This window comes from Enhydra lutris, unplaced genomic scaffold (assembly GCF_002288905.1).
Source record: "Enhydra lutris kenyoni isolate GAN:26980312 unplaced genomic scaffold, ASM228890v2 scaffoldscaffold36, whole genome shotgun sequence".
NCBI lineage: Eukaryota > Metazoa > Chordata > Mammalia > Carnivora > Mustelidae > Enhydra > Enhydra lutris.
In genome coordinates, this window is record NW_019154120.1 from 16,882,384 (window position 1) to 16,910,184 (window position 27,801).

Below are 27,801 nucleotides of genomic sequence, written 5' to 3' on the forward strand. Positions count from 1 at the left end.
TTCCCACCACCTCTACCGTGTGAGCACCGACAGCATCTAAGAGGCCCAAGGAGCTGCTGCTAACTAGCCACGATCAGACGGCGCCGGCCGAGGCACGGAGGGTTCACGCCGGGATGTCAGGCTTGCGGAGGGAATTAACGATCGGCTCAGCCACAGTGAGGCATCTTCCGAGTTTCCATTAACCAACAGCAGACCCCAGAAAGATGATAAAATAATAAAGCTTTGGCCCAACATGTTGATATTCTGTTTTTAGTTAAAGGAATAAAAATCTTTTTCTTAAGAAAGGAGTTTATTAAAGGGCACAAGAGAATCATGTTGTTAGAAAGCATCCTGTAAATTCTTTTGCTTTCACTTCACTGATTTCGACAGGATGAGGGCTATTGTTATGGCCACAACCTGCTTTGGCAGAGAGAAAGGCTTAGGGGCGAGCTCCCCCCCCACCCCCCCCATCCCCTGGAGATCACTCCTGCTGCTCTTCCCCGGATCGGATTGGGGCTCCCATCAGATGAGCTGTGCAAGGGGGTGACAAGGCACAGGCTCACACTGAAAGCGAAAGCACCCGACACGGGCAAGGGTGATGGGACGTGTACTGCTCACACGCCAGCGCCCATGCTGAGAGCATTCAGTCAGTTAGCCGCCTGCTCCTGGGGCTGGCCAGGGGGCTGAGAGCAGGTCTGATCCTCCATCTGCTGCAGAGAGAACTGAGCTTGCTCGAGGCCGAGAGAAGGGTAAGTGGCTTTTAGGGATTCTAAGCCCTTCCATCAGATTTGGACAGACTTCAAAGAAGGACGGAGACTGGCAAGTTCTCACCAAAAGAATGTCAACATCACACTGTTCCATGAAAGAGAACCTTTCTGCTACAACTGAACAGTGCATTTGAAAACATCATTGACCTCCTTTCTACCCCTCTAACACCGCTACACGGACTGCGGTGCAGGCCCCAGCAGCATCGCCATCCCGGGGAGGGAGTTAGGAATGCAGAGTCTCTGACCCCATCCCGGGCCTCCTGAGTCAGAACCTACCTTTAAGGGCAGTCAGGGCCTCCACACTCTCACTAAAGCCTGAGAGCATCCCCCCAACCCCCAGCCCCTTCTCTGGACTGGAATGCTCCTCCCCAGGATTTACCTGCCTGATTTCTGAACTCAGCTCCAGGTCCCCTCCTCAGAGGTCTTCCCTAGCCTCATGAAAAGCAAGGATTGTCTTAGGCTCTCTCTTAGCGGACCCTGTTTAATTCTACTTCAGGGCAACTGTCACTGCTGTGTGTTCCTCCCAAACGCTGCAAACTCCATCCAGGCTAGGACTTCATAGCCCAGCACCTAGGGTGGCAGTGGGGACAGAAGTGCCTGACAGTCTCACGAAGGACTACTTTTCTATGCAGGACTGTATGTTGTGCGGGTGTGACTCCCACAGCGCAGGTCCCTGGGAAACTACAGAGAGGGACGTGTCCCTCTTACCCTTCTGTACTTTTTGTAAGTTTTCAGAGGAGAATCCACTGTTTTTCTAATTTATGAAGCATGAAGCACTTTTCAAAAAATTTATCTAACCCTCTCAAGATCCAACCTGCCACAAACACAAAGCAGATTATATCTTTCCTTTTAAAAAAGGTTTTAGGCTTTATTTACTGATCAGGTTGTACTTTAATAAATAAGAAACCATTTCTTTTTAGGGGCCTGTTCATTTCCCCCAGAAATGTTATTATGCTATGCAGAGTTTTAGTTTTGAAACTCAGACATTAGGACTACATCGTGGGGACCATGGATGTCCCCAGCAGCAGGTCCGGAAGTGGCCCAGACCCCCGTGCTTGGCTTGGAATGACGACTAGGAGTGGCACATAGATGGAGGAGGTTCAAATCAGAGCCCACAAAAGGAAACAATCTTCGCTGATGAATCATTTATTTGGACAAGACAAAAATGTCTCCACATTGTTTCCTTTTATACAGAAAGTGGAACATTTCAAATATATTAGGTTTTCTCTTTTTCAGCAGAATTCATTTCAGTCTGGTTGCAGGAACTTCTTCTCATTTTAGGATTCACGTTTTAGCAACACATAAGCACCCATTACAGCCAAAAGAGCATACTGTAAAGAAAACAGTGGGAAATTACTCTGAACTCCACAAATTAGTTTGGTCTATAAACGTATTCAGATGAAGTCTGCTCAGGGCTAGACTGAGGACAGAATCCAAAGATGACCTCTTCCCCCCATGCGTGGTTCTCCAAACTAGCTGCTCAGTGCCACGTTATGGTTTAAAACCCCCACATATACTGACGGACTAAGGATCAAGCACCCAACAAACCCGGCCAATTCATCGCTCGTTCCTGTGTACGTTCCCTATTGTGTTTCAAGTGGTTTTTAAAAGATATAGGTACCATTTTTACTGAACTTGAGAGAACATCATTACTGGGTTTATGGTACCACTTTTTTTTTATGTTTAAAGATTTCCATGATAAAAAGCAACAAATATAGAGGTGCCATTTTAGAATACACTATGAACACAAAAGATGAAAGTAGCTATTTTAAATAACTGATTTAAGTGTTGATAATTTAAATGGTAATGTTAATTTTAGTTAAATACAAACATTCTGGAAAAAAAAAAAAACCACACCAGCAAAACACTTTAAACAGACCGCATCTTTACAGTGGCACATGCAAAAGCTCCAATATATATATATTTTTAATGCAGACACACAAACACATTCCTACCTTGAATTTTGGGTAGTCATTCATTATTATGGTGACCATACCAACATATGGTAAAAACCTAAATTGTAGGACGAAAAGCCAGAAATATGAAAATTGCTTGTAATATGATGATGGCAGCATTTAAAAACACCCTAAATCAGCCTTAAGATGCAAATCTTCTTTGGGAATAGCTCTATTCGGGCTGTAAGACTAACATTCACTCCTGCCTCAAAAGGCTCTCTTAATCAAAAGCATCACCACTAACAGCGGGACGATTTTTTAAGCAGGCACATGATTTCAACCAGAGACGCTGCCTGTCTTCGCCTGCTGCATCCACCATAGCAGAACTAAAATAATTAGTTGAGCCACTTGTACACATGGAACCGACAATGGCCATCAAGCTAGTTTTTAATTTTTTTAGTGGAGAAGTCATATCCAGACAGCCTATATAAAGACGGCTGTCAGGGAAAGCTTTCAAAATACATGGAGAATTAGTTTGTAACTGGAAGAACCATCATCATTGATATTTCACGGGGCTTTTCAGATGTAACAAATAGGCTTATTGGGCTGTGAACACAGATGTGAGTCCCATAATTTATATCCACACTTGATGATGACTGCAGACACAGAAGGTCTGGGGCATAAGCTAGCCAGTGAGTCTGCCGACAAAATTCATGTCAAGATGCAATCAGTGGGGGGCGCCTGGGTGGCTCAGCGGGTTAAGCGTCTGCCTTCAGCTCAGGTCATGAGCTCAGGGTCCTGGGATGCAGTCCCAAACTGGGCTCCGTGCTCAGCAGGGGGTCTGCTTCTCCCTCTGCCTGCCCCGCCCCGTGCTTGTGCTGTCTCTCTCTCTGTTAAATAAACAAATACATAACATCTAAAAAAAAAAAAAAACAAAGATGCAATCAGCGGACCCAAGCCTTACCTAACTAAGGGGAAAACAGGTAAGGCACCCTGTACCCACCAGTCCTATGTAAATCAGCAGCCCCAACTTCTCCTTTATACAAAGCTTGTCCTCCAGATGTCTACAAAATAGAGGACTGAGCAGCTGGAAGTCTCTCTCTTCTCCCCACAGATATGCCAGCATCACAACGGGGGGAAGGAGTTAGAAGGTGAGCAGAGGGAGAAACGGGGTAGGAAGAGGCCTCAAACCACAGTCTAGTTGATAAAGCTAAATCTTACAAAATGGTAACTGGGTTCTCCAGCCTCATACAGCTTATGGGATTTAATGAAGATTAAAAAAAAAAAAAAAAAGGCACTTCTAACAAGAGTTAAGCATAAGGGGTCACCAGGAGAGGGGAAGAATTGTCTTTTTTGTTTTTTTTAATAAGAGGATACAGGCTCTGCATCAGAGGTAGAACTAATCGTTGGAACAATTATGAAAAGATGAATATTAAAAGTTTTATCACATAACTGTTTCTGGTAGAGAAAAACAGGAAATAGTCTAACCGTCCACCAAAAGAAAATTGGTTAAATTATGATTTTATGATTCTCAGTGGAATAAGAGTATGTAGCCACTTAAAAATACCTGGATGTAGATTTGACACAGAAATCTATTTCCAACTTCTTGTTGGGTGAAAACATAAAATAAAATTCTACTATGTAAAATTATATACGATATATGCACATATCTCTATAGGTACAGGGAATGTCTAGAATATTCCCTTGAGTGTTAAACAATGATTATCTCTGGGAGGATTTCTTGTAATGCTATTTGAAACCACAAATAACTAATCTCTAGGTGAAGATTTCTTTCAAAAATAGAGTTAAACCAATGATACAGATAACACACTTGTATCCAGTTTTAGATTTTAGGTCCTTAGTTCTGAGCAGTATTTCCACAGTAAATGCAGCATGGAGTACAAACTGGGCTACTTACAACTCTCCTGACATATAATATTTGTAACGAGTGATTCTATTATCCTATACACTTAGTTTCTTTCTTTTTTTCTTTTCTTTTTTTTTTTTTTTTTTTTTTTTTTGAGGGAGGAGGGGAGGGAAAGAGAGAGGGAGGCTGAAAGAGAGAAAGGGAGAGAAAGAGAGAAAGGGGCAGAGAATCCCAAGCAGGCTCCACACTGAGAATCCCAGTGCAGGGCTCAATGTCACAACCCTGAGTCCATGACCTGAACTGAAACCAAGAGTTGGATGCTTAACCAACTGAGCCACCCGGGCACCCCCTAGTTTCTCTGTTACTATCTTTCTGGTTTCTGAATCTTTTATTTATTTATTTTTTAAGATTTTATTTATTTATTTGACAGAGAGAGATCACAAGTAGGAAGAGAGGCAGGCAGAGAGAGAGGAAGGGAAGCAGGCTCCCCGCTGAGCAGAGAGCCTGATACGGGGCTCGATCCCAGGACCCTGGGATCATGACCTGAGTCGAAGGCAGAGGCTTTAACCTACTGAGCCACCCAGGTGCCCCTAGTTTCTGAATCTTTTATAAAACTTTTATATAAGATAATGCTCACCCTCTGGCCCTTCCCACCACATCCTTCTTCTCAAGCCAATTCTGGCCCTCTTTGTACAAGCCTCTGTCGTCCACTTCATTATTGTCTCCTTTAGTCAGAAATTTGATGTCTCCATTACCTCTAGAAAGCAAAATAATGTCCTTTCACAAATGATTTCAGCACGGCATCGCTAGGAAACAATTAGTCTACCCGGCATGTCACAGTCAGATACGGGCATTTAGACGATGACTGGATCTTTCCTGGTCTAAGGTGATTGCTTACAGCTAACTATCCAACTAATGCACGGGTCTACTGGCGATTTTGCAGACTCAAATTCCAAAATGCTCCTGTTACCCTGATAACCAAAAAGCATGATTTGAGCACAAGGCTAATTCAAATGCGGGCGTGCCCTTACCCCTCCTCAAACTTACTTCTCCTTGCCAAATGTAGAATGGTAATGCATTACTTCCTTCAGCACTGAGCAAAGTGGTATAAAATCTGGTTTGCAAAGAAACAGGATTCACAAATGGCATAAAATCAGTGTGGTAAAAAGACCCGTGGGATTAATTTTAAACATTCTAAACCGGTGCTTACACAGCCTTGACACCAGAAACACAACATTACAGCATTACAGGGCTATAAAGGGGGTCTTCTTTCAATAAGACAAATGAAAGAAGGCACTAGTATAATTCGATAAAATATTAAAAGCCCACAAAGATTTGAAACCATGCCAAAAGGAGCAAGCTGATTTGCAGCTGTGGTTAGAAAGGAAATCAAGAAAATAAAACCCCAAGCAGTCTCTCCCGCAACTCATGCAAATTACAGAAAATCACCATTATTTCCTCAACTTTGAATAATTTCTCATCTGTAGAAATTATTTTTAAGCCAGCTGTCATGTTATGCGACATGTTACATGCGTATTTCTTTATCTGTCAGTTAACAAGTGGACATCAAGTCCCACCGTGCCGTACCACGAGCACAACACAAACGGAACAGGCCCATTCTGACGTTTACAGCAGAACAAAGGGACGATTTTAAGTATGAACTTCTTTGGGGAAGCCCTGCAAGCAGTGAATGGGATGGGAACCTAGTACTGGAAATGTACAAACAGTGAAGGTACGCGCATGTGTATACACACACACACACACACACACAATGAGAAACACTCTGTTATTTAAAAAATACAAGTACACACATCTCAGTTTAATTCCATAACTCAGGCAGCTAAAAATGCTAGACTAGGCTGCATGAGGTGAATGAACAACCCAGTCCATAGGCGGTAACACATCATCACGTGACTGTACCCTCTCCCGGGAACTTAACACATTTGAGGTAGAAGTCATCGTTTCCAGTTCCCAAAAAGTGTCTTCGGAAGCCACCACTGGCATTTAACAGAAAGAGCATTTGTTGGGGGGCAGGGGAGTGAAGCAGGACACGCAATGACTGAACTCTGGGCTGGGTCAGGGAAAGGGACGTGCTGCCGTCCAGGGCTAAGGCTACCGCTGCAAATGCCACCTTGTCCGAAGTGACACAGAGAAACAGGCAGCTTTCTGCATTTCAGAAGTGTCCTCACATTGTCATAGTCCTCAGCTACGATGGGAGTGGATTTTCTCAGACTCCTTCAAATAACTGCTATGCTCTCGTACACTCCACCTCCCACTGTGCAGCAACTCAAGTTACTGGGTGCTTCCAGAAACAACTGTCCATTCAGTTCTCATAATCGCCCTGTGAGTCATGGTGGGAAATGATAATGCTATCGTGCCCTTGCAGACTGGGTAAAGTAGCGGGTCCAAAATCACCCAATTAGTAAATGGGAGGACTGGGAGCGTAACCCAGAGCATCTGCTACTTTCCAATCAACCATGAAAACTGGCTTCCGAAATTGAGTCACTAAATTCCACACCTGAAACTAATAACACACTGTATGTTGACTAACTGGAAAACTGGAATTTAAGTAAAAACTTGAGGAAGAAAAAATGGGGAAAAAAAAGTTTGATCAGTGCTAATGGAATGAATGAGTGAATGAATGAATGAATGAATGAATGAATAAATAAATCTGGCCACCAAAATTTACAAAACACCACCAAAAAGAAGTCAAGCCACCTTACTTTTCATGAACTTTGATCACTCTGTGAACTATTGGAATGTCTCGTCCTTCGACTTTAAAAACCACGATTTCACCAGCTCTAATAGGGTCTTCCCGGAAGTTTGTCAGGAACAGAAGGTCGCCCCTATGAAAGGCCGGCTCCATACTGCCACTGGGAAGAAATGCAAAATCACATCCAATTAGCCTGGATTCACAGGGGAACTTTCAATTCATGAAGAATACAAAAGTAAACGTATCAGTGAGAGTCTCAACCTGCATGAATCATCGGCCAGGTCTGGGAGCTACCGACCAAGCCACAGTGGTTCCCTTCTGACTGCTCACGATGATGACATCAGGCGAGAAAGGAAATGATTTCTCCTTAGATTAAGTATGAAAAGGACAGCAGCAAGCCCCTTATACTTTGCATCATGTAGACAAAGAACCAAGTATAATGTGAACTCTTTGAGGTGAAAGCTGCCAATTTTTAGCCTCAAAAAAAAAAAAAAGTCTTACATCTATAAATACATTAGTATTTTCATTCCGAAGTGCAGACTCAGAAAGCTGGTTGATACTCTAGGGCAATTCCTGCGTTTCATGGTTCACCCTCAGCACCTAGGACGTGGGCAATCCCATTCAAGGAAGAGAAGGAAAAAAATGAACGCCTTGGGAGAGTGATCTATCTGCAAACCAAGCTGAAGGTTGGGATAAAATTCAAACCCACCTCTTGGGACTCCAGCCACCTCATCCTTCAGACCATATTCTACAGAAAGCTGAATTTTAACAAATGTTGACTGCTTTGGATGTGGAGGTCGATAAATAATCCCACATGGTACTACTTTAAACCCATGCCAAAAATCTTCAGTGGATTCAAAGTGAACTATAATCTAGTAGAAGCTGAAATTATTAAAACGGAATTCATTTTCCATATGCTCACGCTTTGCCTTAAAGCATGAGAAAATAAATAAGACCCAAAATATTGCAATATAGGGGCTGTATGATCAAAAACCAGCAAGAAGTTTGTTGAGGGCAAGACCCCGGGAGGAAGAATCAGACTAGTGAGTGCTCTGAAGGAAATGTGAGTTCGTAATGGAAGCAGCTCAAAAAGTCGGCCCTCCTGTCTCTCCCGTGTCTGGGCCACCTTTAACTTGTCAGCACGCACGGATCAGCAAAGAGGAACACAGTAGAGACTGGCCTGTCACTAAGTACTTGCTGGTGTGTTTATTTTTAATTGAAACCAGTGACACCAAGTATCATAATAGATCTAGCATTCAAAAATAGGAAATCTGAGTAAAAAACATAGAGCTAGAAATATAAATGACTAGGAGGGAAAAAAAAGAGCAAACAATTAAGAACCACAGCTAGAATACGAACCTTCTGGATAAGTCTCAGAGGCAGAAGGGTACAGTGTGTCGTCAAAAGTCATTCTTGTGTCTCATGAGAAAAGTACTGCTTTGAAATTTTTCACTAACAACTTATGCTTGCTTTCCTCACGGGCCGGGGATTCCCAAAGGTCAGTGTTCCCCAGGGTCGCTCTCATGATGTCAACAGTTTATGCTGACAAACCAAAGTGCTTTAGAACTGTAAAGGATGCTTTAAAAAAAAAAAGAAGTCCCTACAGACAGCAATGTTATAACAGTCTCTGTGTACAAGTGTGTCTCAGTGACTTAAGGAAAACCAGAACACCTGGGATCTGGTTTTGGCTCCGCGGAAAGTACTATAAGATGCGAGTGGCCTGGCCTTCATGGGCCTCCGGCTCTTTATTTGTTAAGTGAGATGGCCCATCTCAATCAGAGATTTTTAATTTCTTTTTTCTTCTTTAAGATTTTATTTCTTTATTTGAGAGAGGGAGAGAGAACATGAGTGGGGTAAGGGGCAGAGGGAGAAGCAGACTCCCCTCTGAGCAGGGAGCCCAATGCAGGACTCCATCCCAGAACCCTGAGTTCATGACCTGAGCAGAAGGAAGACGGCTTAACTGACTGAGCCACCCAGGCACCCCAGAGGTGTTTAATTTCTTAAAAAAAAAAAAAAGACAAAAAAAAAAAAGAAGCCTTAAAATCCTTCCTTCAAATAAGGTCTCACCAGGATGCACCTCCATATACAATACATAAAAATGGAGTCGCCATAACCAAAACAAGGCTGAGGTGTCTAGAATCCACGCATTTGATCCCCGTCTCCCTCCTAACCTAACCCCTGGATCCCAGGGCACTCCTAGAGCAGTGTGAACACCAGCGAATTAGAAACCTGTATGCTCTCCTGAGGCCCCTCAGCTTATGAAAGCAGTGTGTCTCTAGAATAGGCCCCTTGGCCAGTCACACGAGGGCAACCACGTGAAGCCAGCGTCCTGGCTGAAGCCCCACGACATGGCAGAAGAGGCCGGTAGAGGGAAAGGAACTGGCTGGGGAGCCACAAAGACCAGCGGTGACCCTGACCTGGTCACTGCTACCTCTAAAACACACGGGCTCCATTCCCACCCACAGCGAGGCACGATGGTCTGGGATGCACTGGACAGGTAGCCTCTTGAACCACCGAAGGGCTCCCAAGTGTGGTTTTTAAAATTTCAAATGGATTACGCTTTCCCCTTGTAGAACTGTACAGCTACATATAGTTTACTAAAGTATTAGCTTTTCTAAAGTGCACACCGTGCACTCTAGAAGGGCAGTGGTCTCTGGAAGGGAGCAGCCACCTACAAGGGCACTGCGGGAGAAGCTTAAAACTGCCGGGCACACTGCGGGGCACTGCGGGGGGCCACCTCGCGGGCTGTCGGGGACAAAGAAAACCAAATCACAGTTTTAAATCACAGTTTCAAACTACTGATGTTTAAAGTCAATTTGTACACACATAATCGTGGAGGATTGTTATTTCAGGTGCATTAGAGCATTAAAATACAAGAGCAAATACTCCGCACTGGAGCGTTAGCATGCGCGCGCGAAAAGAGCTCCGAAGTGTGTGCTGAGAAAGAGGGGGTGTTTCAACAAAGGGCAGAAGGAAATGAAAACAGTATCAACGAAGAACATTCTAATACTCCATCCAGTGAGAACACAGAGTGTTGGCTGTCACGCAGGCTTTCGCTCAGGCAACACTGCTCCTCTGTCATGGGGCCGAGCGCGACAGCAGCGCGACAGCAGCGTGACGGTGTGCGGAACCTACCTCAGCACCACCACAATTGGGCTCTCGCTGCCGGTGAGGACGATCAAGCCTTTCCAGATCATGAGCGCAGAAGACACGATCATGGCAAAGTTTAAAACCTGGTAATAGAGCTGGAACGAGAAAGGCCAGACCTAAAGTGAAAACTAGTGAAAGAACAGGCACGAACCCGATGATGGTGATGAGCCAGTTTACAAAAAAACAAAACAAAACAAAAGGCTAAACTGTGATTTTAGGATATTAAACTAATTCACACAAACTCAAGTAGTATTTCAACTTCTGTCCATGGCAAGAGCCATCTGTATATTGTCTCCCTTTCAATGAGCAATGAGAGAAAAACCCAAAGCAACCCATGGAACCTACTTTATTAAAGCCTCGGTAAGATTCTACTCACCTGACTGGGATTTCCTAGACCCTTCAACCCTGAAGAGTCCCATTATTCAAGTTCTACCCAGAGGGCCTCCTGCTCTAGAGAATGCCCATCAGACCTGAGAGCCTGATGCACGCAGTGTGGTTTACCTAGAGCCGCTCCTTAGCCCCCTGGCCAAAGGGGCCTCAAAGGAGGCTTCACAGTCCTATAGTGCTTAGCAATGAGCTGTTCTGCACCTAAGATTACATTTCAAAGTGAACAAAAACTTTAAAGACCTGGATATTTAAATTTTCCATAAATGTTTTAGGAAGTAAAAAGCAAACACTATGTGGTTAAGAACACACGCAGAAAGCCACACAAGATGCTACTGAGTTCCACGCTGGCCTCACTCCTCCTTAGACCACGGAGTTAAGATCCACGGGGCTTGTCCCGCCAAAGCTCAAGGCTCTTCCTTTACTGACCGTGGCCAGTCACACCCAACCCCGGTGACTACAGGGTGGGAAGCAACACGTGCCCACATCCCAACACCCTGTATCGGACTATATAGCTGGATTGTTGGACCAGATGTCTCTGGTCTTCCAAGGGGCTTTAGGGACAAAAGTCACTGTGCCTGCTACTACTTGGAATGTAAGTCCCTCAGGGCCTCTGCCCTTAGTGCCCTCCAGGATGGCTCCTTACTCTAGTACTTGCCTCAGTCTTCTCACCCTTGTCCTGGTTGATCCGAAGAGCCATGCAGATGGCCTACCCAGCAGTCCGGTGTCTCAGTTCTTAGACATCCTCATCTCCAACGTCTTTCTCCCTCCACCTGAACCAACCACTTGCAACAACAGACCTGGAACTGAAACTGCTTGGTCCCCATGTCTCTAACTCAATGATCCCCTCTACCTGCTCATGTACACCTGCTCTGCTGCCATATGTGCTCGCCTACATGGCAGGACTCTTGTCACCACGACCCCCCATTCGTTCTACACATTCTACCTTCTGAACATTTCTGGAGTCTGTTCCGTTCTCTCTCCCAACTGGCACCACTCTCATCCAAGCCACCAGCAGAGCCCATGGGGACCAGACTCCTGATGGCCACATACACTTGTTCTGAGGCACTCTCTGCATTATGCTCTCCATGCACTCGCAAATGTGCCTCTGGCCATCTGATCATCTCTGTGCCCTGTTTCAATTGTCCCTCGATCGCATCCCTCCAACTGCAGCCCGCTGCTTTGAGGATGAATATGGTCTATGGCCCTGTCTGGTACATCCCCCTCCTCCCTAGCTTCAGCCGGTGAAGCTCACGGCACTCCAGGGACACTAGTGGCATCTGTCAGTGCTTCAGAGAGCACATGCTCCTATCCACTCGGGATCTACACCTGGCTATTAGCCCAGAGGCTCTCTCCCTCAACTCCTCAGCATACCTAATGTTCACTCATCTTAAATCCTACTTTCGGCACCAGCTCCCCAGGGAAGCCCTCCCTGACCCACTAAACTAGAAGTCAGCAAACTTTCTATTAAGAACCACATAATAAGTATTTTACACGCCACACAATCTCTGTTGAAATCACTCAACCCTTCCATTGTAGTGAAAAGCAACTAAAGACAACATGTAAAAGAATTAGTAGGTGTGTTCCAATAAAACTTTATTTATAAAAACAGATGGTGGGGGGGAGGTGCCTGGATGGCTCTGTTGGTTAAGTGTCTGACTCTTGGTTTTTGCTCAAGAACGTGAGATTATCATATCAGGAACGTGAGATTGAGCCCTGCACTGGCCTCCATGCTGGGCATGGAGCCTGGGTGAGATTCTCTCTCTCCCCTCTGTTCCTCCCCCAATCCCCTACCGGTGGGCTGGAATTTGCTACTCTCTGCTGTAGACCAGCCTGGGTCCTCTTGTTATATATTCTCACTGCATTCTGTACTTCTTTATACCATCTGTATAATAACTATCATAATTACACATATCATTTCTAATGTGTCTTTTACAGTAGACTGTATGTTCCACAAAGGCAAAGACCATTTTGGCCTTGTACCGAGATGCAGGTGCACCTCCAATATTCAATACAGGACTGGCAAAAAGTAGGTGCTCAAGTCGTTGAATAAACAGTGAGAAAATAAACATTTTGTAGTATATGGTGGGCACAAACAATTAGTAAGAAATACACTAAAATCCCCAAAACAACAACAAAAGAAGCAAAAGCTTAAAACTATTAATTTTCCAAAGAAATACAAGTGGTGAATAAACACTTAGAGTGCTCAAACCCAATCCTGCCTCTGCCCTCTCCTCTTTTTTTATGCCTAGCAAATTTCAAGTTTGGGGGTATTTCTGTTTGTTTTTTTAATGCTAATACTTGGTGCTGGCCCAGGATCCACTGCGGTGAGAAGGCAAGCGGACAGTCATTCTGAGAGTAATGTGGCACTTGTAACACAAGGTTACTTTCAGTCCAGCAGTCCTGCTTTAGGAATTCAGTCTACAAGAAACGCAGGCAGGGAATCATGGCCCAACAATATGCATTATGGTCCTATTTCTAGTAACAGAGAAAAGGAAATAACTGAGCAACAACAGAGAAATGATGTTGTAAAATAATGGCAGGTTACGGCACTATTTAAAAACAAAAGTGTAGGCTACAGTAGAAGCTCCACAAACTGCAAAACAGTTTGTAAAACAGACACAAGGAGTTGCCCTCAAGGTTAACAGAGGCCATTTCAACATGGTGGAATTACAAGTGATTGAATTTTCTTCTTCTTCTTTTTTTTTTTTTTAAGATTTTATTTATTTATTTGACAGACAGAGATCACAAGTAGGCAGAGAGGAAGGCAGAGAAAGAGGGAGAAGCAGGCTCCCTGCCGAGCAGAGAGCCCGATGTGGGGCTCGATCCCAGGACCCTGGGATCATGACCTGAGCTGAAGGCAGAGGCTTAATCCACTGAGCCACCCAGGCGCCCCTGAATTTTCTTCTTTAAACTATTCTCTATTCTTTAAAATTTCTGTGATGGGCATGGATTAATTTCAAAGTCTGGGGAAAATAAATGTTTAAAGGAATTTGACAGAATATTAGATGGCCATTAAAATAATTACTTTGAAGAGTGTGACAAAACAGAAACACACAGTCTGACGCGGCAGTGAGGTAGGAAAAGCAGAGCTCGTATTGCTCCTGCTACACGTCTGTGAAATTATTCAGTCCAGGTTTATGGAGGAAACAACTGCAAGTAGGGACAAAAAACTGAATTAAAATAACCATGAAGAGGTACGCCTGGGTGGCTCAGTCGGTTAAGCATCTGCCTTCGGGTCAGGTCATGATCTCAGGGTCCTGGGATCGAGTCCTGCCTTGGGTTCCCTGCTCAGCTGGGAGCCTGCTTCTCTCTCTGTCCCTCACCCCTGCTCATGCTCACTCTCTCTCTCCGGCTTTCTCTCTCTCTCCAATAAATAAATAAAAATTTTTTTTAAAAACCGTGAAGATATTCTGATGTAATAATTGAAAAGAAGGTAAATTTTATTCAAAATTAAAGTTACACACCATTAAAAAACTTTTTGGCTACTGTGTCAATAGCAAATTATGAAATTATCACTAAGTACCCAGAAGACAAGGAAACTGGAGTGCCAAGTGGAGACTGTTAAAGCACTGGGCTATAATACATTACACTGTTGCTCCCCAAGTAAAATTTGCCTTGCAAGGCACTCAGTCTAAAGTAGCTCACATTCGAAAACTTCTCTACCTGCTCTGCCTGATTTGAAGGACTTGATAAATAAATGTTGTTTCATTATGATTACAGATTTGACTGGGAAAGCCCCAAGCCACAGTTTTATTTTATTTCATTTTTTAAAAAGATTTTATTTATTTATTTGACAGACAGAGATTACAAGTAGGCAGAGAGGCAGGCAGAGAGAGAGAGGAGGAAGCAGGCTCCCTGCTGAGCAGAAAGCCGGATGTGGGGCTCTATCCCAGGACCCTGGGATCATAACCTAAGCCAAAGGCAGAGCCTTTAACCCACTGAGCCACCCAGGCGCCCCCCAAGCCACAGTTTTATGATTTTGGGTCCTGGGTCCTGGGATCGAGCCCGGCATCCGGCTCTCTGCTCAGCAGGGAGCCTGCTTCCTCCTCTCCCTCTGCCTCCCGCTCTGCCTACTTGTGCGCTCTATCCCTCTGTCAAATAAATAAATAAAATATTTTAAAAAATAAAATAAAATAAAATTCTGGGATCCAGAAACATAATTTTGGTTGAACTACTGACAAACTGACTGCGACGTAAGAAATACACCACCACGTTTCACTGGTGCCTTTTGTTTGTCCATCGTCACCTACCAACTTTCTAAGCTTGTTGATTCACAGCCAAAGCAAAAGTTCAGAAGCAGGCCCACACTCAGTCTTTGTCCAAAGATGAAAACAGCCAATGTCTGAGAGGTTCAAACAAACAGTTCAGACCCGATATTCTGGCCGACAAAGCAGCAGAAATGCCAGTAGCTGTCTTTCTTCCTTCCTCTCTTCCTCACTGCAGAAACAAAGAGTCCCTGTTTTTGCATGTGGCTCTTGCCTTACTTTATAGCAAGCTGGGGCGGCAGAGAAAGGAGATCCCACTTCCAACTGGCAGAGCATGCATGCCTGACAAGGTGTCAGAGGGTGCGATTTTGGAGGGAAAAAAGAAAAAGAAACAAAAGGACAAAGCTTAAAAGAAAAGAAAAAAAGTATCAGGAGGAAGCAGATTTGAGCTTCTACATTTTAATCAGAAAACCAGCAAAACACAGACAATGCAATAGATTCTGACAGGCCTTATCACCAAGAGTGGAAATACACAGATCTTTCAAAAGGCAAACTAGTTTAGGAATTGAGACATTCATCAGAAGGCCTTCTCTGATAGTCTGCAATTATAACCACCAGTAATTAGTACCAGTTTTAGAGACATTTAAAAAAACCTAGCCAATTAAGTCTGGAGTTTTAAATAAAGCTCTGTTTTCTGGAGGATTTTCCTGGGAACAGCTTCAGTGCTCAGGGAATTTGCTGCTGGTTTTTCAAGCTGGTGGTAATCACTGCCACAACTCATCTTAATCACAAACCCCCTAACAGCTCATCAGCTATGCACACCTAGAAACAACCAGACTCTAAATGACAGTTTAGACTTGGTGGTGACTTGAGTCACCAAACTCTCCCACACCGCTGCGCTAGTATGAAATTCTATTTGGAAAACAAAACAAAACAAAATCCATATGTCCACAGGCATAAGTTGTGTTCCGCCATAGGCATCATCCCACTCCACAGTATAGCGGCAAAAATGACAGGATGTGTCAAAATCATTAGAATTTGCACCAGTTTCTTTTTAAGTGTTTTTGTTTGTTTTAGAGAGAGGGAGAGAGCACGAGGGGGTGAAGAGAAGGGGAGAGGTAAAGGAAGAGGAAGAGAGAGAATCTTAAGCAGGCTCCACACCCAACGGGGAGTCTCATGCGGGGCTCCATCTGGGGACTCTGACCTGAGCCTAAATCAAGAGTCAAACACTTTAACCCACTGGGCCATCCAGGACGCCCTATACCATTTTCAACGACAATCAAACTTACCAATAGGATGGTTCCATTTTTCTTTGCATAATTTATTGTTTAAATCAATAGACGTATTAGGATCCATTAGGATCTATCATGCCCTACAGGTTCCCTAAATTCTCTATCTAGAAGCTTAAGCTTCTAGACTTTTTCCTGACTGAGCGGGCTTCCTTTCCAGTCCCTACTCACTCTTGCCTTATATTGAAGACTCAAAGCGATGCTGGCCAAGGAGCTGGCCAGGGAGCTGACCAAGGAGAGAGCAAGAAGGAAGTTTTCCTCTGAGGTCACAGAAGAGTGAGAAATCAACCCCAGTTGCCCAGAGACCCCACGTTAACTGCTTCCTATTTTCAAGATGCAACCAGATGACAGAATCTGAGGGACGCCTTCTGGGGTCCCCTGTAGAACACTGAATCAGTCAAACGACTGAGCACCCCCAGTGAGATCTCCAGGCACAAGGAGCTTTATTTAGTCCCGACGCATGGTGGGGAGAACACTTCCCAGAATGGGAAGAAATCACTTTGAGACGCACTACTGGACAGTGTCCACTGTCAGAAAGTGCCTTCCTTTCGCCTGCCTTCCCGCCCCTTCCATCCGCCGGCAGCCTTCCTCCGGGTGTCAGGCCTCCAGAGCCTCACAGGGAAATCTATTTCCTCTTCCAGAAGCTGGCCCTTCAAACACGTGCAGACAGCTGTCACTCACGACCGAGTCGCCTCTTCCGGCATTCCCAACCACATCTGACATCCATAGGACTAGATTCCTATCCTCTTCTCCTTCCTGACCACCCTCCCCTCACTGCGCTCTTGTTAAGTGCAAGACAGCGCACACCCGTGCCCACACGTGGGTTTGCGCAGATTTGAACCCAAGGCCTCTGAGAGCGGGTGGAGGAGCCTGGGGGCGCCGTCAGCCCCGGTCGCTGTCCTTGCCGGAGCCCTACCCAGAAAGCCCCGACTCCCCGCCGTCGCAGCCCGTTCTCGCTCCGGGCGCGCCCACCCCGCGGGCCTCCCTTACCTGGCGCTTGTTCATCTTCCTCAGGTCCCCGAAGATGTCCCAGCCGGACGCCGGGAGATGCGTCCCCACGGCGCCCGCGCGCACCATGGCGGGCTTTCCAAGGGCCGAGACGGCCCGCCGCTCCTGGTGTCACAGACAGCTGCGGAGCCCCGGCCAGACCCGGCCCCCGCCTACCGGCCGCTTGTCCGTGCAGGTCACGTGACCGGCAACTCGCTCGGGCGTCTGGGAATGGGAGTCCTCTGCGAGTCTTAGGCACTGGTCCACCAGGAGAGAACTGGGAAGAAAACTACCACTCCCAGAATGCCGCGGGACGAGAGACTCATCCAGTAAAGCCCCAGGGCTTCTAGGGAGGGCAGCGACGGGACTGAGGAGCCTTGCCCGACCCTTCCCAGCGAACTTGGGAGAGAGGGTGATCTTGCATATCGCAGGGACAACTCGAGGAAGTGACTATTCGAGAGGAACTGAATTCCTCAAGACTCTGGTCAGGCGCCAAGAGGACACCTAAAGCTGCGCGGCATTCACCTATCCGTGTATCTTAGCCATTGGATGACTGCGCCGAGAGGAGGCGGGGCCTCTACTCTGGCAGTCGGCGGGGCTGAATCTGGGAGGAGCCTAAAGAAGAACAAGGCTAGAGGGCGGGGCTTAGAAGAGGCGGGATTTTTGAAGTCTCCGAGTTATACGCTCTGCAAGAAGTAGTAGGATTTCTTTTTTTCAAGATTACTTATTTACTTATTTTTTTAAGATTATTTATTTTTTTGATGGAGACACAGCAAGAGAAGGATCACAACCAGGGGGACTGGGAGAGGGAGAATAGGCTTCCCCATGCGGGGTTCCATCCCAGGACCCTGGGATGATGACCTGAGCCTAAAGCAGATTTTTAACGACTGAGCCACCCAGGCGCCCCAAGAAGTAGTAAATTTTGAATGCAAGGAAGCATCCTTGTATCCTCTTGGCCATAGTTGTGTTGCAATAAATATTAATTGAATGAATAAATAGCCATGAAATTTTATACACGAAGAAACAGGCACAGAAAGTCTAAAGGACATGGCCAAAGTTAAGGGTCAGGGTCTGAAATAGAACTCAGATTTTACAATTTACAACTGTAGATTAGCTAGACCATTAATTCACTCAGTTGTGCATTATTTATTTCATTCGTTTATTCACAAATCTTTCAGAAGCATCTACCATGCACCTGGCCTTTTTCTAGGCACTTAAACATCAGTGAACAAAATAAGGAAAGATCCCTGCCCTCATTAAACTTACATTCTGTACATTTTAACAGAAGTAGATATAATAAATGAGTAAATTATACCTTGAGGGCAGTGGTGCTTTGGAAATAAGAAAAGCGAATAAGAGGAATGAGGTGCTCTGGGGGTAAGGGGCAGATTGCAATTTAAAATATCCCAGAGGCCTCAGGGTGGCTCAGTCAGTTAAGCATCAGACCCTTGATTTCTGGCTCAGGTAATGGTCTCAGGTCATGAGATCCAGCCCAGAGTAGGGCTTTGCTCTCAGTCAGTGCAGAGCCTGCTTGCGATTCTCATTCTTCCTCTCCCTCTGCCCTCCCCCCTGCTCACACTCAATAAATAAATAAATAAATAAACAAATAAATAAACTCTTTTTAAAAATCTTAAAAAACAAGATTTTATTTATTTGTTTGACAGAGAGAATGCACACAAGCATGGGGAGTGGCAGGCAGAGGGAGAGGGAAACAGGCTCCCCCGCTGAGAAGGGAGCCTGATGTAGGGCTTTATGTGGGGCTTAACTCGAGGCTTGATGCCAGGACCTGGGATCATGACCTGAACTGAAGGCAGATATTTAACCTACTGAGCCACCTCGATGCCCCTTAAAAAAATCTTTAATTAAAAAACAAAAAGTGACAATAAGTAAAATATCCTAGAAACTAACTCACTATAAAGCTAATGAAAGGTAAACTTTGGGACCCTTTACCTATAAAGGCCCCTTCCAGGGACCTGGAGAAGAAAATGGCCAAATAGTCTTGTAAAATTTTCAAAAGCTAGATATTTGAATTGCTATTGGTTGAATCTTGTTTCTTTGCATTCTAACCTCCCTCCATCATACCTACTGTTGGAGGGACAAGGAGTATTTTGAAGATCCACTTGAGGAGAAGTTGAGTTAAAGATACATTTAGATTGGGTTAAGTAGATATATTTATGTGGTTCATGGTCATTCCCTGTCATCCTGGTGTAGGAATGGTCTTAGCACTAGGCTCTTAAAAACAGGGGAAGAGGCCCTTTGAAGGAGACAAAGCAGAAGGTGTGATACCCAACCAGCCATCCTTCTAGCCTACCCCTGGCCAAGGGCAGGGTCCTCCACACTCAACATCCACATGGGCCCTCCACATATGAGGTTGTGACAGGTGTGATCTCAGACATCCCTCGGGAATCAACTCTTGAGGCTACCTGGCCCCCAGTCTTGTCTACTTGTCTTGTTCTTACAAAGGAAGTCATTAACGTCAAGTGAGGTCTCAAAGTACCACCAAGCAGCCCGAAGTCTCCAACCTTACCTACCGACTGGGGCTCAGCTTTGTCTCTTTGTCTGTTCTCAGCTCCTCTTCACCATCTTCAGCAGTGCTGTGATATCAAATACAGAATCTTAGCTCCGGGGGGCTTATTTCCTCCAAAGACCGAGGAAAAGGAGTGGAGTTTAATTACTGTAGACTCTTCTGCCAGTATCTGGGGAGATCTAGTTTAGTGCCAGAAATCAACCAATCCTCTGCCTGGGTATTGATTCTGGAGCCATCTTTGATTTACTGCGTATCTTAAACCAAAACATAGCATTGCTTTATTTACCCTTTTTCCATGGAGAAATAAGCATACTAATTTTCTGAATGAAATCCCCCAAACACAGGCTGATGCCATACACCCTCCCTTCCCTCAAGTGCCATAGTCAGAAATAAAACTTTAAGAAATCTCCTATACCACAACTGGTCCACTCTCTTAATTATTGATTTGTCTGCTCTACTGAGCACTAGGAATCCAGAGTGAATAAGACACAGTTCTTAAGTCTATTTGAAGCTGTTAATGTGCAGGACAGGATTATCACACAGGGTAACAGATGAATGGGGGTGGGGCATAATAAAAGGTACGCCTTCTAATTTAGAACCCTCTTAGCACATCTGGATAGCCCTTGTGAGTGGGGTAAGGAATTGTTACATTCTCCCCATATTTACTTTGCATCAGATAAATGCTTCTTTACACTTACTATCAATTACAAAAGCTGTATTTTACAGAAAATGAAAAATAAGCCTTGGCGCTGATAAGCGGCTTGCCCAATGTCACAAAGCTAAGAAAAGACAGAGCCAGAACTCGAATCTGGATCTGCCCAATCCAAACTTACAGTCTCATTCCCTACACCACACCGTCTCTCCTCTGTTCTTTTCTGCCCTTCGAAGCCCCTGGCACTGCATGAGCAGACACAGTTCCAGGTGGGAATTTCAACTTTTGGTTTCTAAGTTCAAGCCACTGCCTGCAGACCGATGGTATCAGAAACCATCATGAACACGGCAGAATCTTGGGATCCTGGTCTACTTGAGCGGGACGGAGAGAGGTAAGACTCATTCTTAAATGGAGCCCAAACAGGAAGACATCAGATGGATGACTTAGAATTTGGTCAGTTCCAGCAGGAACACTGGAGCTCGTCTGGTTGGGCACGGATGAGTCATTTCATGTCAGATCTGAATCAGAAACACCTGCTTAACGGTGTCCAAACACCAACATTCTGAGCCTTTGCCGTGGACTGCAGCTGTGGAAGGATATGCCTCAGAAGAGCTGCCTGTTCCTCAGGGACGTCACCATCAGAGCGTGGAAATCTGGCTGCCTCTCCGTCCTCCTCCATCTATCTCCCACCTGCTGCCTAAGAGCTCTTGTCAAAATAAGCCGTTTCTCCAGCTGCCGCCTCTTCTATCCCACCCAGCCCTTCTGATTACTTCCCTATGCCTTAGAGTTGTTACAACCACCCAGGAGGGATTTTACACAAAGTGTCAGGAAAAGTAACAGGAAGAGGGGAAGGAAGATGACATTCGCTAACCAAAGAGGCTCATCTCAGTCTATGTCCCATGCTACTTGGATGTCTTGTGAGAGTCGAGAGATTTTAACACTTGGCTTCTCAGTTTAACACTATTAAAAAAAAAAGAAGAAGAATAAGAAGTTAGGGAGACATTTTCTTACACTTGCTCCGTCCGTGAGGCTCAGTACTTTCTGCAAGAGTTTGATAGACACCGGAAGATAATTCCTGTTGCTGGGCATCCTGGAACAAGATTCGGGAGATCTGTGCTGTCCTCCTTGCTGTGCCCAGGCATGGCAGTATGACCTCGAACCACCCATCTTCCTCTTCAGCCCTTAGTTTCCTCATCTGTAGAAACAAAGGCGTGGCCTCTCATGTTCTGGGGCAAGTATAAATTTCACAGTCATGGCCCCCAGGGAGCAAAATGTAACTATCTTTTCCTATACCTTAAAAAGTTATATTAAAAGAACGTCTGGCTCCTGGTTTTGGCTCAGGTTGTGATCTCATGGGTTGTGGGATAGAGTCCGGCATCGGGCTCTGAACTCACTGCTTAAAGATTCTCTCCCTCTGCCCCCACCCCTGTCTTCTCTCTCTCTCTCAAATAAATAAATAAATCTAAAAGGAAAAAAAAGTTATATTAAAACCCCTTCTGTTTGGTTTGCAGCAACTTAATACAGTCACTTTCAGTTTTAAAACTGGGTCAATTTGAGAGTATTTAAATATTCTTCCCTCCCCTTCCCTTTCCACCCCAATGGCAACTGAGTTAAGGGAGACGAATCCTGACTTTCAGGGGCTGTTGTTTGCCTCTGCTTCTCCCTCTTGATCTGTCTCCCTCCTGTTCTAGCATCCTTGACAATGTAGTTTGTCGGATCCGGTCCTTGGATGTGAACTCTTCCACTGCTGATTCATTGGCTTCTGTCCTTGCCACCCCGTCATTGAGGTGCCCAAAGTCCTATCACGGCCTCGGTCTTCATATACACACGCATCACCTCAAACGCCAGGCTTTGGGGGTCTACTAGTTCTGCTCTGTGGGTCCTTTCTTGGCTTGCTTCCTGAGTCTTTCTGACTCCCAAGCGAGTTTTGGTACATCACTCAGCATCATTTGGCCTTGAAACCCTCCATCCTCTTCTATTCTGTTATCTTCCATCATTGTGGCCCAGGGGACACTGGCAAGGTGCTCAGAGGTCCAGCCGATGCACTTCCACTCTGGAATTAACAATCTTAGAAACCAGCTGTATCTTTTATACCTCACTCCACCTTCAGGACCCTGCTGGAAGGGGGAAAGCAGAGTCAGCTCTTGGAATCTATACCAGATCTGCTCTAACTTTCCTCTCCATGCCCGGGCTTAGAGTCTTCAGAGGGATTCCAAAGGAAAAATAGAAAGCATCCCCATTGTTTTTGTTCTTACATCTGGATGGTACCTTTGACCTCAGAAGTCAAGAATTCACCACCTTAGTCTCAGATTCCGAAGTGACCCCTTATTCCCCAAAGTAATTCATCTTTAACTATATATGATATGTTGGGGCAAAGACAGATCTTGGGGTACAAAAGAAGAGACTAAGAAGTAGGACATGGAAAGAATGGCAAAAGTTAGCAACTCAAGAAACAACAGGTGTTGGCAAGGATGCAGAGAAAGGGGAACCCTCGTGCCCTGTTGGTGGGAATGCTAGCTGGTGCAGCCACTCTGGAAAACAGTGTGGAGGCTCCTCAAAAAATTTAAAAATAGAGCTATCCTATCAGAACTATCTTATTGCCCTACTAGGTATTTATCTAAAGGATACAAAAATACAGATTTGAAGGGAAACATGACAGAGTGCTTGCTTGCATGGCATTTCATGGTCAGAAGGAGAGAGAGAGACAATAAACAAGTAAATATAAATAATTAGGATAATTTTAGACATGTATAATGCTATGAATGATGAGGAGCCAGCCCTGCCATCTAAATCTCAGGAAGATTTAGAATCTGTTTTTATGTCTACCCTCTGGGGCCAGACACCTCTGGGGCATGGCCACTCCTGGGAGACAGCTCAGGGCAGTACAGGTACAGTACAGGTACCGTAGAGGTACAGTACAGGTACAGACCCGTGTACAAGCAAGAACAGGATATGGAGACAGGCCGAGGGCCAGGAGCAACCCCCGTGTTCCAACAGGATCCTGATCCTGGCCACAGGTCCTGGCAGATTCCCAGCCACCGTGGGCTGGCCTCGGTGCCCATCCCCTTGTGGCATTAGTGGTCCCATCTGGGTGTGGGCACCATATGCAGTTTGCACAGAAAGTCTTTCCCTCAGTATCTGGGTCTACAGGCAGTCATGTTTCCTTGGGAGTCACACAAGAAGAGCCGACAGAAAGGAGAGGAGGACCCAGTGGGTTGTACGGGGCAGAACAGAGCTGAGAGATGGAGAGCCCTGACCACATTTGAGTTCCATGTTCCAGACGTCCCCTCATTCCCGTCCTGGGCTCCATGATACCTTGGGTATTTTTTTTTTTAATCCTAAAATCCCCTTATGGTTTAACCTGGGTAAAACTAGGTTTCTGTCACTGGTTACCAATAAAGTCTTAACCGATATAGAACATTCTTATGATTGTATAGGTAGACTCAGGTGGAAATGGGGAGAATGGGAAGAAGCTGCTGGCTTCCGTGCCCGAAGGAAATGGTAAGCTGTCAGCCTTCCTCCCGGACTCTTTCTCCCCACGGAGGCTCTCTGCAGCCGAAAGCAAGAAGCATCTCGCACTCAAGAGCCAACTCACTCAGAGCTGGAGAATTGGTCACAGAACAGATGCTGTGTGGAATGCTGCTTAATTTCATTAGCAATCTTGCATTTGCCAAAATATGTTTTTGCCAGAAGTGCCAGCACATCGGAGTTGTGCATTTGTTAAAACTTAACGCCATCCCAGGGAGCCCTGGAGAGGGTCACCGGCCACCGTGCAGACTGTCCCCCAACTCCCCACAGCAGGGAGGGAACACAGTGGGCCCCACAAGCCTGGGGTTTCCCGGGAGCCTGCTGTCCCTCACTGAGCTGGGTCTGCCACGGTGATGGCTTGTCACAGATGGATGAGAGCCCAGCAGCCTCGGTAAGTCTCAGCGGGGCCCCCAATCTAGCAGCCAGCAGCTGCGGGAAGAGGGGAGGCATTACCTGCCCAGCTTCACGGATAGAAAGGAAATGAATCACTTAATTCTTGGGAGGGGGAGGGATTATGGAGGATTCTAACTGGTTTGAGAGCTACGCCAGCCCCTGAGGCCAGGAGTAATGGGAACTATCACTGTAGCCCCCTGTAGAGCCCCGTGACTGGGAGGCTGCAGTGGGAGAGGGGCTGTTCTCCAAAGAGGTATAGTGTCCCCAGTAGACAGAAGAGGTTCCAGGCAGAACCAGAGGACAGACATTTACTCTGTAGGAGTCCCTGCATTTTGCAAAAGAGGAGGCAGAGGCTGAGCGAGTAGATGGCTTGTCAGTGCTTATTTAACGAGGAAAGAGCAGATTCCAGATTAAAAAGAACCAACGTTGTCTGGATACATTACATTTCGAGTCCAGGCATGGAGACAAAGTTGTGACAACTAGTTTGACTTTAGGGCAGAATATTTGAAAGCAGGATCACCTTGGAGATCTGGAATTTTTCCTTAAGAACCCATTACTCGTGAAACAGCCCCTTTCCTATGGGAGATGCTCAAAAGCATTAATTTCACAACCCGTCAGCGTGTTATTTTCTCTTTCTTCTCAACCTCTCTCTGTCTCCTTGCTACAGTTTGCAGTGCCATGCATGGGGCTCGACTCAAGCCTCAGAGCTTCCGGGGAGGGCAATCAAGACAGCAAGCCCAATCCTACATCACCTGCGGGCTCTCAGTCCGCCGGGCAAGCGGTACTCTGAGACAGGAGTGAGCAGAATGTGACGCAAACCCCGCTTTGCAGGTTAAACACCCAGGGACGGTGCCTCCAGCCGGGGGCAGCAGCGGTCTCCACCGCCTATGGCTCAGCAGGGGCCAGTTCTGTTCGCGGCTGTAGGGTGCAGAGCCTCCACTTCACCGTGGGGTAGTTCCAGCCCGAGTTTCACAACAGGGAAGCCCCTGGCGTGGGTCTGACCTTACCCTCCTACAGGGGTGCCCTCCCCACCTTCCTTTGTCTCTTCCCCATGCCTGTGCCCTGGGCACCCACAGCCTCCATGCTGCCCTCTGGCTACCCAGACCTTCCTTTTCTACCCAGCCCAGGCTCAGAAGGAACACACCCTGCCCTTTCCAGCCCTGGCCTTTCTCCCATCCCCCAGACTCCAGAGATCACCCCAAAGAACAGATGATGGAAAACCCAGAGAGCAGAAAGGCATTTTCCTGGTCCAGGAAGGCTTTGGTTAGCAAAATATAATGAACATCAAAATGCTAAAAAAAATCAGCTAGAAGCACTTGCATTTTGATGGTATGGCAAACTATATATTCAGAGATAACCCTTGCAATACAGCGCGCTGAATTTGGTTTTTAATTTAATGCACAGTTGAACTGTCAGGAAAGCAAAGAAATTCCTCAGAGAGCAGAAATGACAATAAAGCTTGAACTCAGAGGGCAAGCAATACAATGGCTGATATTTTTTTCACCCTGGTGGCCTGGAGCTTGGATTTTAACAGGCACATACACAGGGGACAGGAATATCCAAATATGCTTTTCCAAAATCTTTTTCAAAAACACACATTCAAATACATAATGAGCACATGTCAACGTTTCATTTTACTGGTTAATGAGAGAACCAGCAGAATGACAAAGCAAGTTTAAGGGAAGATAGAAGAAATTCATGTGTGTGTGGATAGGTAAGTGATAGGTAGGGATATGTAGATAAGAGGTCTGGTTGCGATTTCTAAATTGTACTTGTAAATGGCTTAATATCCTGCAGGACAAGAAAGGTTGCAACTTTTATCTATTTATTTATTAAAAAGATTTATTTGAGAGAGAGTGCAGATGGGGGGGCTGGGGAGGAGGGACAGAGGGAGGGAGAGTCCCCGGCAGACTCCCTGCTGAGCACAGAGCCCCAACAAGCTGGATCCCAGGACCCTGAGATCACGACCTGAGCGAAAACCAAGAGACACTTAACCAACTGCACCACCCAGGCGCTCCAAGTCATAACTTCAGTATTATCTCCTTTACCAGATCAAAATCTTCTGCATCTCACCAGCAAGTATTTTTATGAACATCTAACTTGACAGAGTTGTAAGTTTTCAGGTTTCTAATCAATAGAAAATAGTAAAAGGAACAAAGTCGCATTCCCCTATCCAGAGAGTCAGATGACCTTGATGAAACTCGTCAGACAATGCCATAAAATGACAGTGACATGAGGCGCGTTCGCTGGTGGGCTCGTCATACTAGATGCAGAGACATGGATTTTCAGGTAGAACGCTCCGGGCTTGACCTAGGTTGCATGGCGTGTCCAGTCATATCCCGGTTTAAAAGTAAGAAGACGGAGGACATACTTTTGTCCAACCTGTGTAGATCACTCCATGGCTGCAAAATGTGAGAAGACTCCATAAAAGTAAAACAGTTGACTGAAAGAATTTTTATTTTTTTTTACAGTGGCGCTCTCAGAAGGATCACAGATAGCTAAGAAACACAGGAAACATTTCCTAACCTCATCAGTAACCAGGGAGGAAATACAGCCAAAACTGGTAATGGGATTCCCTGCGGCTGAGATGGATACAGATTTAAAAGTCTTGCAGGACGAGGAGGGATGAAGAGGTGGGGTAACAGAAACTCTCAAGGACTGTGGGGCAGAGGGAACGTTGGCACAGTTCTTTTGAAAGAAAGTGGCATGGGCTAGCACAACTGATGTGCACACTTTGTGAGGCAGCAATGCCAGCCGGCTTGAGTCCTAGAGAATGTCTCAGGTATGTCTGGGATGTGCATACACATGCAAGTTCATTGTTGCATTATTCAGAATAACAAGAATTCAAGCAACCAAAATGTCCACAGGAAAACAGACAAATAAATTGCATTGTATTCAAAGAGTGAAATATTAAATATAAACAAATAGTGAATTATGCTCAAGTGTACTGTGTAGGGAGGCATGCATTTGCAGTTTAAAACTCGAAAGTGAGACAAGAGAGGGACATTGAGACACACGCTTACCTCTGAGCAAAGTGTGGGGCCCCTGGGAGATCCAAGGGCTGGGGCAGTGTTTTATTTCTTTTAAAATGTTTGGTGGCCACATGGGAATTTTTTTTTTAACTTTAAAAGTACATGATAGGGGTGCCTGGGTGACACAGTCAGTTCCATGTCCAATTCTTGATCTCAGCTCAATCTCCATTTCAGGGTTGTGAGTTCAAGCCCCTAGTTGGGCTCCATGCTGGGTGTGGCACCTACTTAAAGAACAAAAGTTTAAAAAAAGGTACGTTATACACACCATTGAGGACACAATGTATTTCATACACATACACATTTTAAGGTAAAAAATGAGCATGAAAATAAGCCAAGGGAGGCAGAGTGAGGTAGCAGAACTTTCCAGACGCCCTTTAAATAATCTGGGGAAACACTGAACACCTGCCACACACCGGGAATGATTGTGCAG

At 45.5% G+C, this 27,801-nt stretch overlaps 1 protein-coding gene across 3 annotated transcripts; it reads right to left on the minus strand.

Annotated features, from left to right (window-relative positions):
- Positions 1-1,876: 1,876 nt before the first annotated feature.
- Positions 1,877-17,444, minus strand: LOC111154212 (SEC11 homolog C, signal peptidase complex subunit). Of its 3 annotated transcripts, XM_022513669.1 has the most exons (6): positions 17,243-17,435; positions 10,357-10,466; positions 7,232-7,381; positions 5,146-5,265; positions 2,702-2,759; positions 1,877-2,077 (listed from the first exon to the last, which is right to left on the minus strand). In XM_022513669.1, exons 1-6 carry the CDS (start codon positions 17,327-17,329, stop codon positions 2,024-2,026), a joined length of 579 nt encoding a protein of 192 aa, XP_022369377.1. In that variant the 5' UTR covers positions 17,330-17,435; the 3' UTR covers positions 1,877-2,023. The 3 variants fall into 3 exon arrangements, with proteins under 3 accessions (XP_022369377.1, XP_022369380.1, XP_022369379.1); XM_022513672.1 differs by lacking the exon at positions 7,232-7,381 and having other exon boundaries at positions 17,243-17,444; XM_022513671.1 differs by lacking the exon at positions 2,702-2,759 and having other exon boundaries at positions 17,243-17,436.
- Positions 17,445-27,801: the final 10,357 nt, after the last annotated feature.

Excerpts from the sequence above, each read along its gene's own strand:
- LOC111154212 (XM_022513669.1), bottom strand. The coding sequence starts at position 17,329 with ATGGTGCGCGCGGGCGCCGTGGGGACGCATCTCCCGGCGTCCGGCTGG. Across the intron at positions 7,382-10,356 it reads CCAATTGTGGTGGTGCTGAG|TGGCAGTATGGAGCCGGCCT; the intron begins GTAGGTTCCGCA and ends ATTTCTTCCCAG. Across the intron at positions 2,760-5,145 it reads GTGGTGGGAAGGGCCAGAGG|GTTTTTACCATATGTTGGTA; the intron begins GTGAGCATTATC and ends CCTACAATTTAG.